The 16163-nt window shown below is 43.6% G+C and overlaps 1 protein-coding gene across 5 annotated transcripts in view; it reads right to left on the bottom strand.

Annotated features, from left to right (window-relative positions):
• The window catches only part of PLEKHM3 (pleckstrin homology domain containing M3), a 480455-nt gene that overhangs the window by 124516 nt on the left and 339776 nt on the right, over positions 1–16163 (bottom strand). For all 5 annotated transcript variants that reach the window (XM_077275714.1, XM_077275715.1, XM_077275717.1 and 2 more), the window contains one exon: positions 9368–9431. In XM_077275714.1, the coding sequence (XP_077131829.1) occupies positions 9368–9431 (64 nt within the window). The remainder of the gene's footprint in view (positions 1–9367; positions 9432–16163) is intronic.

Here is a 16163-nt window from a genome sequence, read left to right as displayed (position 1 = left end):
TTTACAAGGCTATGATTAAGTGGATTTATAACTGGCTCAGTGATCATACTCAAAAAGTGGTATTAAATGGTTATACATCCAACTGGAAGAGTGTTTCAAGTGTAGTACCACAAGGCTCTGTCCTAGCCCCAGTGTTGTTCAACATTTTGCTAAATGATCTTGATAAGAGAACTGAAGGTAAACTAATCAAATTTGCAGACGATGCAAAGCTTGGAGGCTTAGGCTACTTTCACACCAGTTTTTTACCATCAGGCACAATCCGGCGAATTTTGCAAAAAACGGATCAGGCAAAAATTTTGAAAAACTGATGTGACGGATCTGTTTTTTTTTTGCTGGATCCGTTTCTTTTTTTTACATCTGGGGATAAAATTTGGACTTCCTGTTTCGGGGAAGGGGGGGAGAGAGAGAGGGAGAGAGAGAGAAAAGGAGAAAGGGAGGGGGGGGGGGAGAGAGAGGGAGGGAGAGAGAGAGAAAGAGATCCAGAATGGAAAATGCAGCTACGGGGCATGCTCAGTGTAAAAAAAAAACAATCGGTAACCGGATTCAATCATTTCACCTCACGTTCCATCTGTGTATTGCCGGAAGCGTCGCTGGGCGTTTTTTTTCGGATTCGGCAAAAAACAGATGAAACGTTAGGCCATCCGGCGCTAATACAACTCTATGAGAAAAAAACGGATCCGACGGAAAAAAAATGGATCCGTTTTTTTCAAGATTCGCTGGATTGTGCCTGATGGCAAAAAACCTGATGTGTGAAAGTAGCCTTAGCTAACGCTAGAGAAAATAGAGAAAGGATTCAAAAGTCTCTACATAAGCTTGGACAATGGGAAGCAACTAATAGAATGGTATGTAACGGAGAAATGCAAGATTCTACATCTGGGTAAGAAAAATGAAAATTACATATACAGAATGTGAGGAATAGAACTAAGCAACGGCAAGTGTGAAAAAGACTTGGGTATACTAATAGATCACAGACTGCACGAGTCCACAGTGTGATGCAGCAGCAATAAAGGTAAACACAGTTCAACTTCTAGGATGTATTAAAAAAACCATAGAGTCTAGATCACGTGAAGTAATTATCCCCCTCTACTCCTCCTTGGTCAGGCCTCATCTGGAATACTGTGTCCAGTACTGGGCACCGCATTTTAGAAAAGACATTGAAAAACTGGCGAAAGTTTAGAGAAGAGCTACCAGGATGGTGAGAGGACTGCAAAGTATGTCCTACAAGGAACGGTTAAAGGATCCGGGAATGTTTAACTTGCAACAAAGAAGTCTAAGAATAGACTTAATCTGAAGGGATGTCATAGTGTAGAGGGATCATTCCTATTCTAATTTGCACATGAAAATATGAGAAGCAATGGAATGAAATAAAAACTTTTTAACAATGAGGGTGATCAATGAGTGGAACATGCTGCCACGAAAGGTGGTGAATTCTCCTTCAATGGAAGTATTCAAATAGAGGCTGGACAGACATCTGTGAGATGGCTCATTGAATCCTGCATTGAGCATGGGGATGGACATGATGAGCCTTCCAACTCTAACATTCTATGATTAATCACGGGGTGCCGATGGGTTGGCATGACAACCGGGCGTCTGCAGAAGCCCCCTGTGCTTGTCATTGCTGATCTGCCATGGACGATGGCCCGTGTTAATGGCAGATGATGATTTTGCTACTCATAGAAGGGCTGAAGCCTGTGTTCAGAGAGAGAGAGACAGAGATTCTGCCAAGACATCCAAACATCCAGGGGACACTACAGGACTGCTGCCAATACATGATGGCTCCATCACGAGGGACACAGATCTATCATTCTACAGGAAACAACCTAGGGGACCTTGGTCCCGGTTGGAAGAATACAGATCTGCTCCATTGACCATCGCTGAACCATAGATACATTTTGAGAAAGCTAGGACTGGGACCCGCCGGTTTCCTGGCTCCATGGAGATTTTCGGAGAAGCCAGGTTGTCAACTAGCCTTGTACATCAATGGACTGTCATCTTCCTAAGGTTGCCGTTACCTCCTCTCTGTAGGTGTGTGCCACAGGTGGGGTAGTCAACCCTGGAAGATGAAGACAGGTTGTCATCCTCTGGTTAACTGGCCTTGTACCAGAATGGACTGTCCTCTGTGTGGGTGCCACAGGTGGGGTAATTGACCCTGGGAGCTCTGAAGTAACAGATGCCATTATCCCGGCGAGTCAGCGGAAGGGTGAGACTCTGTAATGTGCACCATCTTGGGTATTTACTGGGACTGTGCTATATGCTATTGTGTGTTGGTGGTTCAATAACTTATTGAATTATTACTGTTTTACCATCACCCTGTGTTGTCCGAGTAGCATTATGCCCACGTTAAAGGGAGAGCAGGCATTCAGTGGAACTATTCCTGGTCCATGTGGTTTCAGCTAGCAGACCGGGGCGCCTGCCGACTCCCTGTGTCTCCACACTGTGTATTGGTCATTTCGAGTAGAGCAGCTAAGCTCTGTTTCACTTCAATGGGATTGAGTCGTTATCAATAGCTCAGTCCTGGAAAACCTCTGTAAGGGTAAGTTCACACAGGACTTTTTTGCTGCGTATTTTTGCTGCGTTTTTTTATGCTAATTTAGGTGCGTTTTTTTGGTGCGTATTTGGTGCGTTTTTTGGGTATGTTCACACAGGACTTTTTTGCTGCGTATTTTTGCTGCGTTTTTTATGCCAATTTTCAGCTGCTTATAGATGCGTTTTTTGTGCGGTTTTGGTGCGTTTTTTTGTCTATTTGTGCATGATAATAAAGTTGAGTGACCCCAGTGGAGCTTAGCATCGCCTTTATCCCAGCGGGGGAACAATTTACGGCGAATTACATTGACGATCACTGTAGTTTGGGCAAGCTACATCCCAAATTACAGGCATTGCTTCCACCTTGGAAAAATAAATGAAAAAGTAATTACCAAATGCAAGATGAAATGAAGCCAACATTCATGACAAGGAAGATACAAACATACACATGAACATGTACATAACAGCACATGAGCATCGCAAAGTGTACCATTGCAAACAATCGGATAGATAGATATAGCACAAATTAAAAAAAATATTACCTCCATGATTAGTTGGGAAACATTAATGCTCATCCTCCTATACCAAGACATGGCTAACACCTCACTACCAGAAACTCCCTCACAATAGATCACAATCAGGACACCTCACAGTGGCTCTTCACACCTCACAATGGCTCACAATGGCTCTTCACACCTCACTACCAGGAACTCCCTCACAATAGATCACAATCAGGACACCTCACAATGGCTCTTCACACCTCACAATGGCTCTTCACACCACACTAACCACACCCCTAAGCTCTTTGCTGTGAGATCACTTCCTGCTGGCCATGATTTTTCTGCACAAAAAACGCAGCAAATAATGCTACATGCGTTTTTGCAGCGTTTTTTCCATCACCCATTCAAGTCAACGGGTGAAAAAACGCTGCAAAAACGCAGCAAAAACGCTGAAAGCAGAAAATACTGATCAAACAAAAACCCAATGTGTGTGCATGAGATTTCTGAAATCTCATAGGCATGGCTGGTACTGTAAAAAGCAGCTGAAAATTAGCATAAAAAAACGCAGTAAAAATACGCAGCAAAAAAGTCCTGTGTGAACGTACCCTAAATCTTCCTTGAAAAAGTCTTGTAATGGTTGGAGAACCTTCAATTTACCTATGACAAATGTACTCTCATTCCACTTGTATGGAATAGATATTTCAATTCATGAAAAATAAAAACATAAAAAAACCCATAAATACAGTAGTATTGTGCAAAAGAGAGTAGCTTCTGTTTATGTGACTTGGCGAAGACTTGAAAACCTTATGCCACGCTGCGAGGCACATAGGAAAAATTGTTTGCAAGCCACAGCTCGTGGAAACTAAATCCAACTCTCCTCTCGAGCAGACTGAGTAATTAATTTGAATTTCCACAATGAGATGAGACGAGAGTGCAGACAGGGAAAGGGAAGCTAACTAAAAGGGCTCTTTTCTTGAGAAATAAAAAGATAACATAAGTTACTTAAAATAAAGAAAGTCTGTGGTGTGCAGTCATTAGGGGAGATTATGGCAACTAGTTTAAAAGAAATATAGTAGTTCTCAATGGTAGCCAAATCAGTGCAGTAACTAGCATCTACGGTCAACTGCTCCATTTTCATCATTCACTAATCGTGAAAATTCCTCCTCTGTGCACTGTTCAAATAATAGACAGAAAATTTTAACCCCTTAGTGACAGAGCCAATTTGGTACTTAATGACCGAGCCAATTTTTACAATTCTGACCACTGTCACTTTATGAGGTTATAACTCTGGAACGCTTTAATGTATCCTGCCGATTCTGAGAATGTTTTTTCGTGACATATTGTACTTCATGTTAGTGGTAACATTTCTTCGATATTACTTGTGATTATTTATGAAAAAAAAAAAAAATGGAAATATGGCGAAAATGTTTAAAATTTTGCAATTTTCAAACTTTGTATTTTTATGCCCTTAAATCAGAGAGATATGTCACAAAAAATAGTTAATAAATAACATTTCCCACATGTCTACTTTACATCAGCACAATTTTGGAAACAAAATTTATTTTTGTTAGGGAGTTATAAGGGTTAAAAGTTGACCAGCAATTTCTCATTTTTACACCATTTTTTTTAGGGACCACATCACATTTGAAGTCATTTTGAGGGGTGCTTCACAAAAACTGAAACAAAGTGGAAGGAAAAAAATGAACATTTAACTTTTTTTGCAAACATTTTACTTCAGAACCATTTTTTTTATTTTCACAAGTGTAAAAACAGAAATGTAACCATAAATTTTGTTGTGCAATTTCTCCTGAATACGACAATACCCCATATGTGGGGGTAAACCACTGTTAGGGCGCACCGCCGAGCTTGGAAGAGAAGGAGTGCCGTTTTACTTTTTCAATGTAGAATTGGCTGGAATTGAGATCGGACGCCATGTCGCGTTTGGAGAGCCCCTGATGTGCCTAAACAGTGGAAACCCCCCACAAGTGACACCATTTTGGAAACTAGACCGCTTAAAGAACTTATCTAGATGTGTGGTGAGCACTTTAAACCCCCAGGTGCTTTACAGAAGTTTATAACGTAGAGCCGTGAAAATAAAAAAATCGCATTTGTTCTACAAAAATTGTCTTTTCACCCCCAAATTTTTACTTTCACAAAAGTAACAGGAGAAATTGGACCCCAAAATTTATTGTGCAATTTATGCTGAGTAGGCTGATGCCCCATATGTGGGGGTAAACCACTGTTTGGGCGCATGGCAGAGCTCGGAAGGGAAGGAGCGCCGTTTTGGAATGCAGACTTTGATAGAATGGTCTGCGGGTGTTATGTTGCGTTTGCAGAGACCCTGATGTACCTAAACAGTAGAAACCCCCACAAGTGACCCCATTTTAGAAACTAGACCCCTTAAAGAACTTATCTAGATGTGTGGTGAGCACTTTAAACCCCCAGGTGCTTTACAGAAGTTTATAACGTAGAGCTGTGAAAATAAAAAAATCGCATTTGTTCTACAAAAATGATCTTTTTGCCCCCAAATTTTTATTTTCACAAGGGTAACAGGAGAAATTAGACCACAAAAGTTGTTGTGCAATTTTTCCTGAGTACGTCGATACCCCATATGTGGGGGTAAACCACTGTTTAGGTGCACCGCAGAGCTTGGAAGAGAAGGAGTGCCGTTTTACTTTTTCAATGTAGAATTGGCTGGAATTGAGATCGGACACCATGTCGCGTTTGGAGAGCCCCTGATGTGCCTAAACAGTGGAAACCCCCCACAATTGACACCATTTTGGAAACTAGACCCCTTAAAGAACTTATCTAGATGTGTGGTGAGCACTTTAAATCCCCAAGTGCTTCACAGACATTTATAAAGTAGAGCCGTGAAAATAAAAAATCCTTTTTTTTGCTCAAAAATGATTTTTTTTGCCTGCAATTTTTTATTTTCTCAAGGGTAACTCGAGACATTGGACCCCATAATCTGTTGACCAGTTTGTCCTGAGTACGCTGATACCCGATATGTGGGGGGGGGCACTGTTTGGGCACCCATCGGGGCTCGGAAGGGAAGGAGCGCCGCTTGGAATGCAGAGTTTGATGGGATGGTCTGCGGGCGTCATGTTGCATTTGCAGAGCTCCTGATGTACCTAAACAGTAAAAACCCTCCACAAGTGACCCCATTTTGGAAACTAGACCCCCCAAAGAGCTTATCTAGATGTGTGGTGAGCACTATGAAGCCCCAACTGCTTCACAGAAGTTTATAATGTACAGCCATGAAAATTCAAAAAATCATATTTTTTCCACAAAAATTATCTTTTCTCCCCCAAATTTTTACTTTCACAAGGGTAACAGGAGAAATTGGACCCCAAAATTTATTGTGCAATTTATGCTGAGTAGGCTGATACCCCATATGTGGGGGTAAACCACTGTTTGGGCGCATGGCAGAGCTCGGAAGGGAAGGAGCGCCGTTTTGGAATGCAGACTTTGATAGAATGGTCTGCGGGTGTTATGTTGCGTTTGCAGAGCCCCTGATGTACCTAAACAGTAGAAACTCCCCACAAGTGACCCCCTTTTGGAAACTAGACCCCCCAAGGAACTTATCTAGATGTGTGGTGAGAACTTTGAATGCCCAAGTGCTTCACAGAAGTTTATAATGAGAGTCGTGAAAATAAAAAATATTTTTTTTTCCACAAAAAATATTTTTTAGCCCCCAAGTTTTTATTTTCACAAGAGTAACAAGAGAAATTGGACCCCAAAAGTTGTTGTCCAATTTGTTCTGAGTATGCTGGTACCCCGTGTGTGGGGGGGACCACTGTTTGGGTGCACGGCAGAGCTCGGAAGGGAAGGAGCGCCGTTTTGGAATGCAGACTTTGATAGAATGGTCTGCGGGCATTATGTTGCATTTGCAGAGCAACAGATGTACCTAAACAGTAGAGACCCCCCACAAGTGACCCCATTTTGGAAACTAGACCCCCCGATGGAACTTATCTAGACGTGTGGTGAGAACTTTGAATGCCCAAGTGCTTCACAGAAGTTTATAATGCAGAGTCGTGAAAATAAAAAGTATTTTTTTTTCCACAAAAAAGATTTTTTTAGCCCCCAAGTTTTTTTCACAAAGGTAACAGGAGAAATTGGACCCCAAAAGTTGTTGTCCAATTTATCCCGAGTACGCTGATGCCCCATATGTGGGGGTAAACCACTGTTTGGGCGCACGGCAGAGCTCAGAAGGGAGGGAGCACCATTTGACTTTTTGAGCGCAAAATTGGCTGTCATGTTTGGAGACCCCCTGATGACCTAAACAGTGGAAACCCCCCAATTCTAACTCCAACCCTAACCCCAACACACCCCTAACCCTAATCCCAACCCGATCCATAATCCTAATCACAACCCTAACGATAATCACAACCCTAACCCCAAAACAACCCTAATCTCAACCCTAACCATAACCCTAATTAAAACCCTAAATCCAACACACCCCTAATCCTAATCTCAACCCGAACCTCAAACCTAACCCTAATCCCAATACACCCCTAACCCTAATCCCAACCCTAACCTTAACCCTAATCCCAAACCTAACCCTAATCCCAAACGTAACCCTAATGCAAACCCTAATCCAAACCCTAACCCTAATCCCAACTCTAACCCTAACTTTAGCCCCAACCCTAGCCCTATCTTTAGCCCCAACCCTAACCCTAGCCCTAACTTTAGCCCCAACCCTAACCCTAGCTCTAATCCTAGCCCTAAATTTAGCCCCAACCCTAACCCTAGCCCTAACTTTAGCCCAACCCTAACTTTAGCCCCAACCCTAACCCTAAATTTAGCCCCAACCCTTACCCTAAATTTAGCCCCAACCCTAACCCTAAAATTAGTCCCAACACTAACCCTAAATTTAGCCCCAACCCTAACCCTAAATTTAGCCCCAACTCCTCTAGCTGCCGGCTGGCAAATCATGGCAGGCGCACTGCGCATGTGCCCGCCATTTTCTTACTGGATAAAGAAGCCGGCGGGCAGGAGGGGATGCAGGAGGACCCAGGGACACCAGTAAGTATAACACGGTCCCCGAATCCCCCTATTTCTCTGTCCTCTGATGTGCGATCACACCCAAAGCAAAACAGGGGTCGGTAAAAACTGACCCCGATCATGTTGTTTGGGGTCTCGGCTACCCCCGGCAGCCGAGATCCTAAGATCTTCCGGGTGCCGGACGGCAGGCGCACTGCGCATGCGCCCGCCATTTTTTGGCCGGAACAAGATGGCGGCGCCCATCGGGAGCCACGAGGAGCACCGGGGGAGATAGGTGAGTATCGGGGGGCGATCGGGGACCCCATTTCTCTGTCATCTGATGTGCGGTCACATCGGAGGACAGAGAAATTAAATGGGAAATCGTGGTTTTTTTTTGCGACCGCCGGTAAACGGTTAATTACTGGCGATCGCATCGCAACCCGGGGGTTGGTAAAAAAACCCCAAATCATGTTCTCTGGGGTCTCGGCTACCCCCGGTAACTGAGTCCCCAGAAATAAAATCCGACTCTGGGGGCGCTATTCACTTTTTCCACAGCGCCGTTAAATAACAGCGCTGTGGTTTAAGTACCCTTAACTGCCACTGTTAAAAGGCGTATCGGCGGTCGTTAAGGGGTTAAAGAATAATTTTTTGAACCACTGCCTGTTAAAAAGTCATGGCTTCTCCTGTGGAAACTACCTATGTAATAAACACTGGTAAGTCAGCCGTCAGCCCCAAAAGAGGTATTAATGGTCCAGAAATTCTAAAAAGTTCAACAATACAGTGCCTTATTAAAGAGGCTGTTAACATCGGTTACCATCTATTTACCCATATCCATACATATTGAAGTGACATTGACAATACTACAGTCCTAAGAGACCTTAGAGAGTCATACACACTTTTCAGGGCAATTTGAGACTTTAGAGTACTTTTGATTCACTTTGTGGAAAACGTATGTGAATCTGGTGAATATGAATTTCAAAGTATTTTCCCATTTCTTCTAATGATCTATTAGTTCATCAAATTTGTTATTTTAAATGGAAAACAAACTTCATTATAATATGTCACATTTAGTGATGAGCTCAAGCGCTCGTTACTCCAGTTTGCCTAGGGTGCTCTGGGATGCACCAAGTATCGCGGGTGCTCGAGAGAAATGTTCGAGTTTTCGAGGCCACATGTTAGACAGTTACAAAACGTGGGGATTGCCTGACAAACACGGACAATCTCCGCATGTTTTGTGGCCGTCTATCAGTGGCGAAACATGTGGCCGCAAGGACTCAAACACGTCACTCGAGCACTCGCGATATCCGGTGCTCATCACTAGTCATATTAAAAGCAATTCAAAATAAATTAATAAAAAGTACCTGTTGCAGGTCTGCAAGGGAGTATAAGTGGATTTGCTGAAAAAGATATTCACGGGGGAAAATTCTGGAAAAAAAAAGACAATATAGATAAAAATTAAGTGAAAATTAAGATGTCTTTGTTGAGTATCTCATTCCAAAGTCACACCCACTGAAACAGACTTGGTCATCCCTTTTGCTACTACAACAGACTCCATAACTGACATAAAGTTTTTCAGAAGCTTTTGAACTACTGGCATTGATTTGATCATTAAAGTATTGGAGAAGTAATATCACTTTTATTCATGGCAACCAAAAACTGTCCAGACATACTATGATTAATTACATTAAAAACATACTGTATGTAAGATTTCCATATAAACCTTTGGACCTAGAATCCTTAATATTAACCTTACCTTACCAAAAAGCTTTAATTTTAATATTAAAAACTGAGTACTACACACAAAAAACACCAAGAAAGTGGCACCACAAAACTCCACAAGAAAAGCAAAAAGCACAAGTTTCTCCAGCATCCATAGATTGGCTGTGAAGATCCGCAGCACAGAAAGTAAAAGTCCCTGCTTGGCTTCAGATGCAGACAAAGCAAAGGAAAGTATCTGTTATGACCTGGTGGTTAAGAGGCCACACTGATATGACCTGGTGGCTAAAACGCAACATGGGACGAGCTCTGAGGAGGTGGTATCTCTACTGACCGCAGTTCCTAATCCTAACAACAACACTAGTAATAGCCGTGGGATGTTCCTGACTCTCCCTAGACACCTCGTCACAGCCTAAGAGCTAACTACCCCTAAAGTAGGAAATAGAAAGCTATCTTGCCTCAGAGAAAACCCCCAAAGGAAAGACAGCCCCCCACAAATATTGACTGTGAGTGGAGAGGGAAATGACGTACACAGAAATGAAATCAGATTTCAGCAAAGGAGGCCAATACTAAACTTGATAGACAGAGAGAAAAGGATACTGTGCGGTCAGTATTAAAAAACTACAAAATCCACGCAGAGTTTACAAAAATGAACTCCACACCAACTCACGGTGTGGAGGGGCAAATCTGCTTCCCCAGAGCTTCCCGCTAGCCTGAATAGGACATAGTGACAAGCTGGACAAAAAGAGACATATTTGCAGAGCAATAGAGTTCAAACAAATGGACAAACAAGAACTAGCAAAAACTTATCTTTTGCTGACAAGGACAGGCCATATGAGAAATCCAAGGAGAGAACCAAATCCAACCAAGAACATTGACAGCTGGCATGAACTAAAGCCCAGAGCAGGTTTAAATAACAAACCCAGGCAAGGCAATCAGTGGAGGCAGCTGCTACAGCTACCTAAAGGAGCAGCAGTTCCACTCGAAACCACCAGAGGGAGCCCAAGGGCAGAACTCGCAAAAATACCATTAGCAACCACAGGAGGGAGCTCCAGAACAGAATTCACAACAAGTATCCAGCTATTGGGATATAAAACGTTCCTAACCTTTGTTTGCTTTGTCTGCATGACTTAGAAAAGTTCTATATCCGAAACGTGCCGGTTCTTGCGTTGATGCAATATTTTATTGTACCAAGAACCCTTTAAACTGTACTAATAAATTGGTGAATTTTTTATTCAAATGGCGCAATAACTTTACTTGTTTTGTCTTCAAAACTCAACAGACTTGGTGTAAAGCCACAAAATAGAAAACCTCTTAACGCGCTATTACTTGCTATTTAGTTCCAATTTACACCTAGTTTGTAGACTGTTGTGGTCCCATTTTCTTGGTATTCTCTGTGTGCAGTTTGTTATGTTCACACAAATTGATAAAAGCATGTGTCCAGCGTTTTCTTTTATTGCATTGCTGGAGCAGTGCTTTAAATGTAATTCTCCTGCCCCCTGTCTGATACTGACCTGCCACCGCCTTCATCCCTTTCCAGCATCGCTCCCGGTGGTCTGCGGCAATATTGACCTCCCAGGAGCTCCAGTGTTTCATGGAGCACGCCGGAAGTAATTTACTAATACATTTCTGAGAAAGTCTTGTTCTGGCCCTCATAGACTTGCATTGAGCTCTTGTGACAAAACTTCAGACTTCCAGGCAGTCAGAAGTGATGGGCACAAGATGGTGCAGAGGGACTGGAGTGGAGTTGGTAAAAGGTGAAGCTGCCAGAAGGTGAGTATACGAACGGGGGTAGAGGGCTTACATTTCAAGTGCCACTTCAGCGTTGGAAAAGAAAACACGCTGTAGTAGTGCTTTAACTATGGAACATGTTTTTGGCTTCTGTTCAAGAGGGTTTGGGGCTGTTTGTTACTAGTGATGAGTGAACGTGCTGGGATAAGGTGTTATCCGATCATGCTCGTGTGCACAGCTGTTAGACAGCCGCAACACAGGCATGGATTGCCTAATAAACAGGTATTTCCTGCATGTGATGCGGCTGTCTAAGGCTAGTTTAACATTTGCGGTTTAGTCCGCAGCATATCGTCCACAACCGCTTGCAAATACTGCATTTTTATCGGCATCAGTTTACGCATGACAGAAAAAAAAATGCTGCGTTTGTGATTTTTATGAGCATGCGTTCGATGGGAAAAAGATTTTCCAGGAAAATTTCCTTGACACAAGCTACGCCCAATGGTCATCTCATGGGATTTCTGTATATAGACCCTTGTGCAAACGCAAGCGAACACATGTTCTTGCGTTCCCATAGACTGTAATGCATTGTTTTGACGCATGCCGTCCGCATGCGTATTGTGGCAGAAATTTGACCCCTCAAAAATTGCAACATGGTGCGTTAGCCGTGCCCCACCGCACACTGCGAAACGACGCATGCGTAAGCAAACGCGGGCGAACACATGCAAACACATCGAACTGCGTCCACAATGTAAAAGATATGAAATCAAGACGCATGCGGATGTATGCATCAGAAACGCTGCAGACACAACCGCAAATGTGAAACCGGCCTTACAGCTGTGAGACATGCAGCTGCGGGGACTCAAACATATTTTTCGAGCCTGCTGAAGACACTCTGTTAGCACCCGAGCATGGATAACACTTTATCCCGGCACGTTCGCTCATCACTGTTTGTTACATCTCAGTGGCATTTTTCAGGGCAGTTAAATGTTTAACAAATGCAGTCTGCTGAGGTTCTGAAAGCTTTTTTTAGTTTTATAAATAGCAATAAAATGCTAAATAATGTTATTAAAAATAGCTTGACACTGTTGGAGTTTCTTAAGACACATTAAGAAACCCACTTTAAACATTTAAAGAAAAAAAAAGTGAACCTGGCCCACTGCTCCTGGACTTGCATTTTTCACATTGGTACTATAATTTCAGCACTCACCAATGATGCCGTTATAGTAGGGCAGAAGATTATGGCTATTGAATGAGTGACATCTTGCCTCGTTCAATCAGCGGATTTGTGACTGAACTCACTTTATTAGAAGAGGTGACCACATTCTCGACTTGTATGCAATTTACAGATTTATATGACTATTAAAAAATCTATGAAAATCTTCAAACCAAAAAAGATATCAGAAGCAAATGAAAAACCCAAAAGATGATGTTCCCACAACAAGAACGGTCAATCGTTTTCCACTCTGTGACATCTTTATTATACACACATGGCTCTCATGGTCTTATTACACTTTGCCATACTAAGCAGACAGACAGGAGTGGTAATCAACGTCACAGCGAGATCAGTATCTTAGCATTACAGAAGACATGTCCTGCAGCAGGCCCGCCCGAGAGTAGCGCCCACATTTCAGGCAATGCTACATCTGTGCAACATTGATTTGATTTTACTGTATTATTTCAAGCATAATTGTATTTTGTGAACAGATTATTTGCCTGGAGCTGTGCACGCTGCTCAACCGTCACTAACAGGAGTGTCCAGGCTCTTTGTCACACATCTGAAATAATCTGATTATTCGTTCAAAAACCTTAAGCAGTGCACTGAAAGGGTGCGCAAAACAGTCCAGAGCTACGTCTCCGAAAAATAATTATTACATTGGTGAATTTTGTAGATTGAACATGAAGAAAATCATACAGTTCAATCAATTATTGGAAATGGAAGCAGAATATCTGACAAATAAACCTTGTTAGTGTCTGATTTCAAAGAGAGATGTCCCCGTCTGTCCGTGAGTGGAGGGGGAAATGGCTTTACCTCCACGAACCCTCACAAATATGTACACCTCACAGAAATATCTGATAAAGGATTATCCAGAAATCCAGATAATTGGCTCACAATCAAAATGTCACTATCCTTAAAAGTTACCAGGACATCTCTATACTAAGCTGGTGGTGGTGGCGTAGGGGGGATTTTTTGGACTCCAGGTCACTTTGTGGTGGCCTCATGTCTCTGAATCAATTAAATGCTTTCTTTAGTATATCTACAGGCTTCACAGAAATGCATGGGGCAATGTATCAGTCTAAGTGTCCATAGAGGTCTGTGATGATATGCATCATTACTATTCAGTGTTCTCCCGTCATTCTGTATGCACCAGGACCCGACCACTGCTGCTAATCACATCCTAATTCGCCCTACTTGCTTACATGGCACCCTACATTTCATCTATATGGTCAGATCATGCTCCCGTATACTGTAATCCGAATATACCCGACTCCCAACAAGGTTTCCCCTGCATATGTGGAGTAAAGCTGCAGGTTAACAATGTTACTAACCTGCCCGAAGCAGGCATTTAGCGAAGCGCTGCGGGAAGAAAATTAACTCTCCTCCCACCCCCGACTACTCCCAGTCACAGAGGCGGTGTCAGTGCAGGTTCAGTCACTGCTCTGAGAATACAGAGCGGCCCTGACTGGCAGCCGGCCCTAATGCAGAGTCAGAGCCGTGACTGGAAGCCGAACACTGCCAGGGGAATAAAGTTCATTTTCTCCCTGCAGCATCCGGCTAAGCGTGGGTGCCAGGTAGAGATGAGCGGTGTTCGAGTCGAACTGTTCGCCAATTTCAAATTCGAGCTGTTTTGGGCAGTGTTCGAGTCGTTCGACAAACCCGAACAATTTGCTTAAAATTCGCCTGTTCGAGTTTCTGTTCGTTCACCAAAAGCCTAGCTTGATTTGCACATTAAAACGGTTTATCATTGTTAATGGACTGTTTCAGTGTATAGTGGGCGGGGGATAGATCTGTGCTGAAATAACGCCGATCTCCATTTTTTTTTTCTTTCCTGCATTTACAGAGGGGCGGTGCAGTCTCTCAGCCTATCACCCGTGCACACACACACAGCAATGTGCATGTGATGCACACAAGCAAGGGCATGTGCCATTGGCTGTGTATGTCACATGTCCTTGCCCTATAAGAACCAGCCATTTGCCCGTCACCACCATTTCCTCACTGCTGCAGCTTAGTGTTAGACGGCACCGCTGCTGCTGTGGGCGCTATACAGACTAAGAGTGTTTTTTTGGAGCGAATTGTCAGAGAGATAAGTTTAGGGAGTCGGAAGGAGTTGGGACTAGTTGTAATATCAGCCCTTTTCAGGGTAGGTTACAGCAGTTCATAGCACTGTTTGCCAGGCAGGTCTGAGCCAGTGCTGTGCAAGTGTTTGTCACAGCATTTGTTGTAATCTAGCTCATCCAATCCTTTTGGGCTAGTAGCATTGTCTGATAGTCATCTGAGTAGCCCGCCTATGAAGCTAGCTACACCACCTGTGTATCTCAATTTTTACTGCATCTAACCCAGTAAATCGTTTTGGGGTTTTGGGCTTAGTAGCAGTGTCTGCGCATCAGCAGAGTAGCCCGCCTGTGAAACTAACTACACCACCTGTGTATCTCTATTTTCACTGCATCTAATCCAGTTAATAGTTTTGGGCCTAGGAGCAGTGTCTGCATGTCAGCAGAGTAGCCCGCCTGTGAAACAAACTATACTGCCTGTGTATCTCAATTTTTACTGCATCTAATCCAGTTAATAGTTTAGGGCCTAGGAGCAGTGTCTGCACGTCAGCAGAGTAGCCAGCCTGTGAAACAAACTATACCGCCTGTGTATCTCAATTTTCACTGCATCTAATCCAGTTAATAGTTTAGGGCCTAGGAGCAGTGTCTGCACGTCAGCAGAGTAGCCCGCCTGTGAAACTAAATACACCGCCTGTGTATCTCTATTTTCACTGCATCTAATCCAGTTAATAGTTTTGGGCCTAGGAGCAGTGTCTGCACTGTCCGACGAGCCCTGGTGCAATACGTTATGACGTATAGCCTGGGCCAACGAGATCAAGAGGTGGGGCAAATCACGCTGCAGGAGTGGTCTCAGATCAGGGACCTATGCACCCTTCTGCACAGTTTTGAAAGAGCAACGAAGATGTTTAGTGCTGACGATGCCATTATCAGCATGACCATTCCGGTGATTTACATGCTGGAGCACACCTTACACAGTGTTCGGAGTCAGGTGGTGGAACAAGAGGAGGAGGAACAGGAGGAGTCATATGCAGAAGGGATCATATCTCCAAGGTCAAGAAGGTTGGCAGCACCAAGGCGGCTGGCATTGGAGGCTGGGGGAGAGGGATTACCGAGGGCGCATGGTAGCAGCCAAACTGTTGAGGAAGGTGCAGGAGGCGAGGAAAAAGTGGAGGACGAACTGGCACTGGGCATGGAAGACTCATCAGATGAGGGAGACCTTGATCAAATTTCTGTTGTGCGAGGTTGGGGGGAGAGGGCAGACGAAGGAAGAATGATTCTCACCTCGCCACCACCAAGACAACAAGGACTTGGTCCTCCTGGATGCGCAAGACACATGAGTGCCTTCTTGCTGCACTACCTGGAACATGACCCTCGGATTGTCAGAATCCGAAGTAATGCTGACTACTGGGTTGCCACACTCTTAGATCCCCGGTACAAAAG

Source organism: Ranitomeya variabilis, chromosome 7 (genome assembly GCF_051348905.1).
Source record: "Ranitomeya variabilis isolate aRanVar5 chromosome 7, aRanVar5.hap1, whole genome shotgun sequence".
Classification (NCBI taxonomy): Eukaryota; Metazoa; Chordata; class Amphibia; order Anura; family Dendrobatidae; genus Ranitomeya; species Ranitomeya variabilis.
This window is presented reverse-complemented; position numbering and strand designations above follow the sequence as displayed.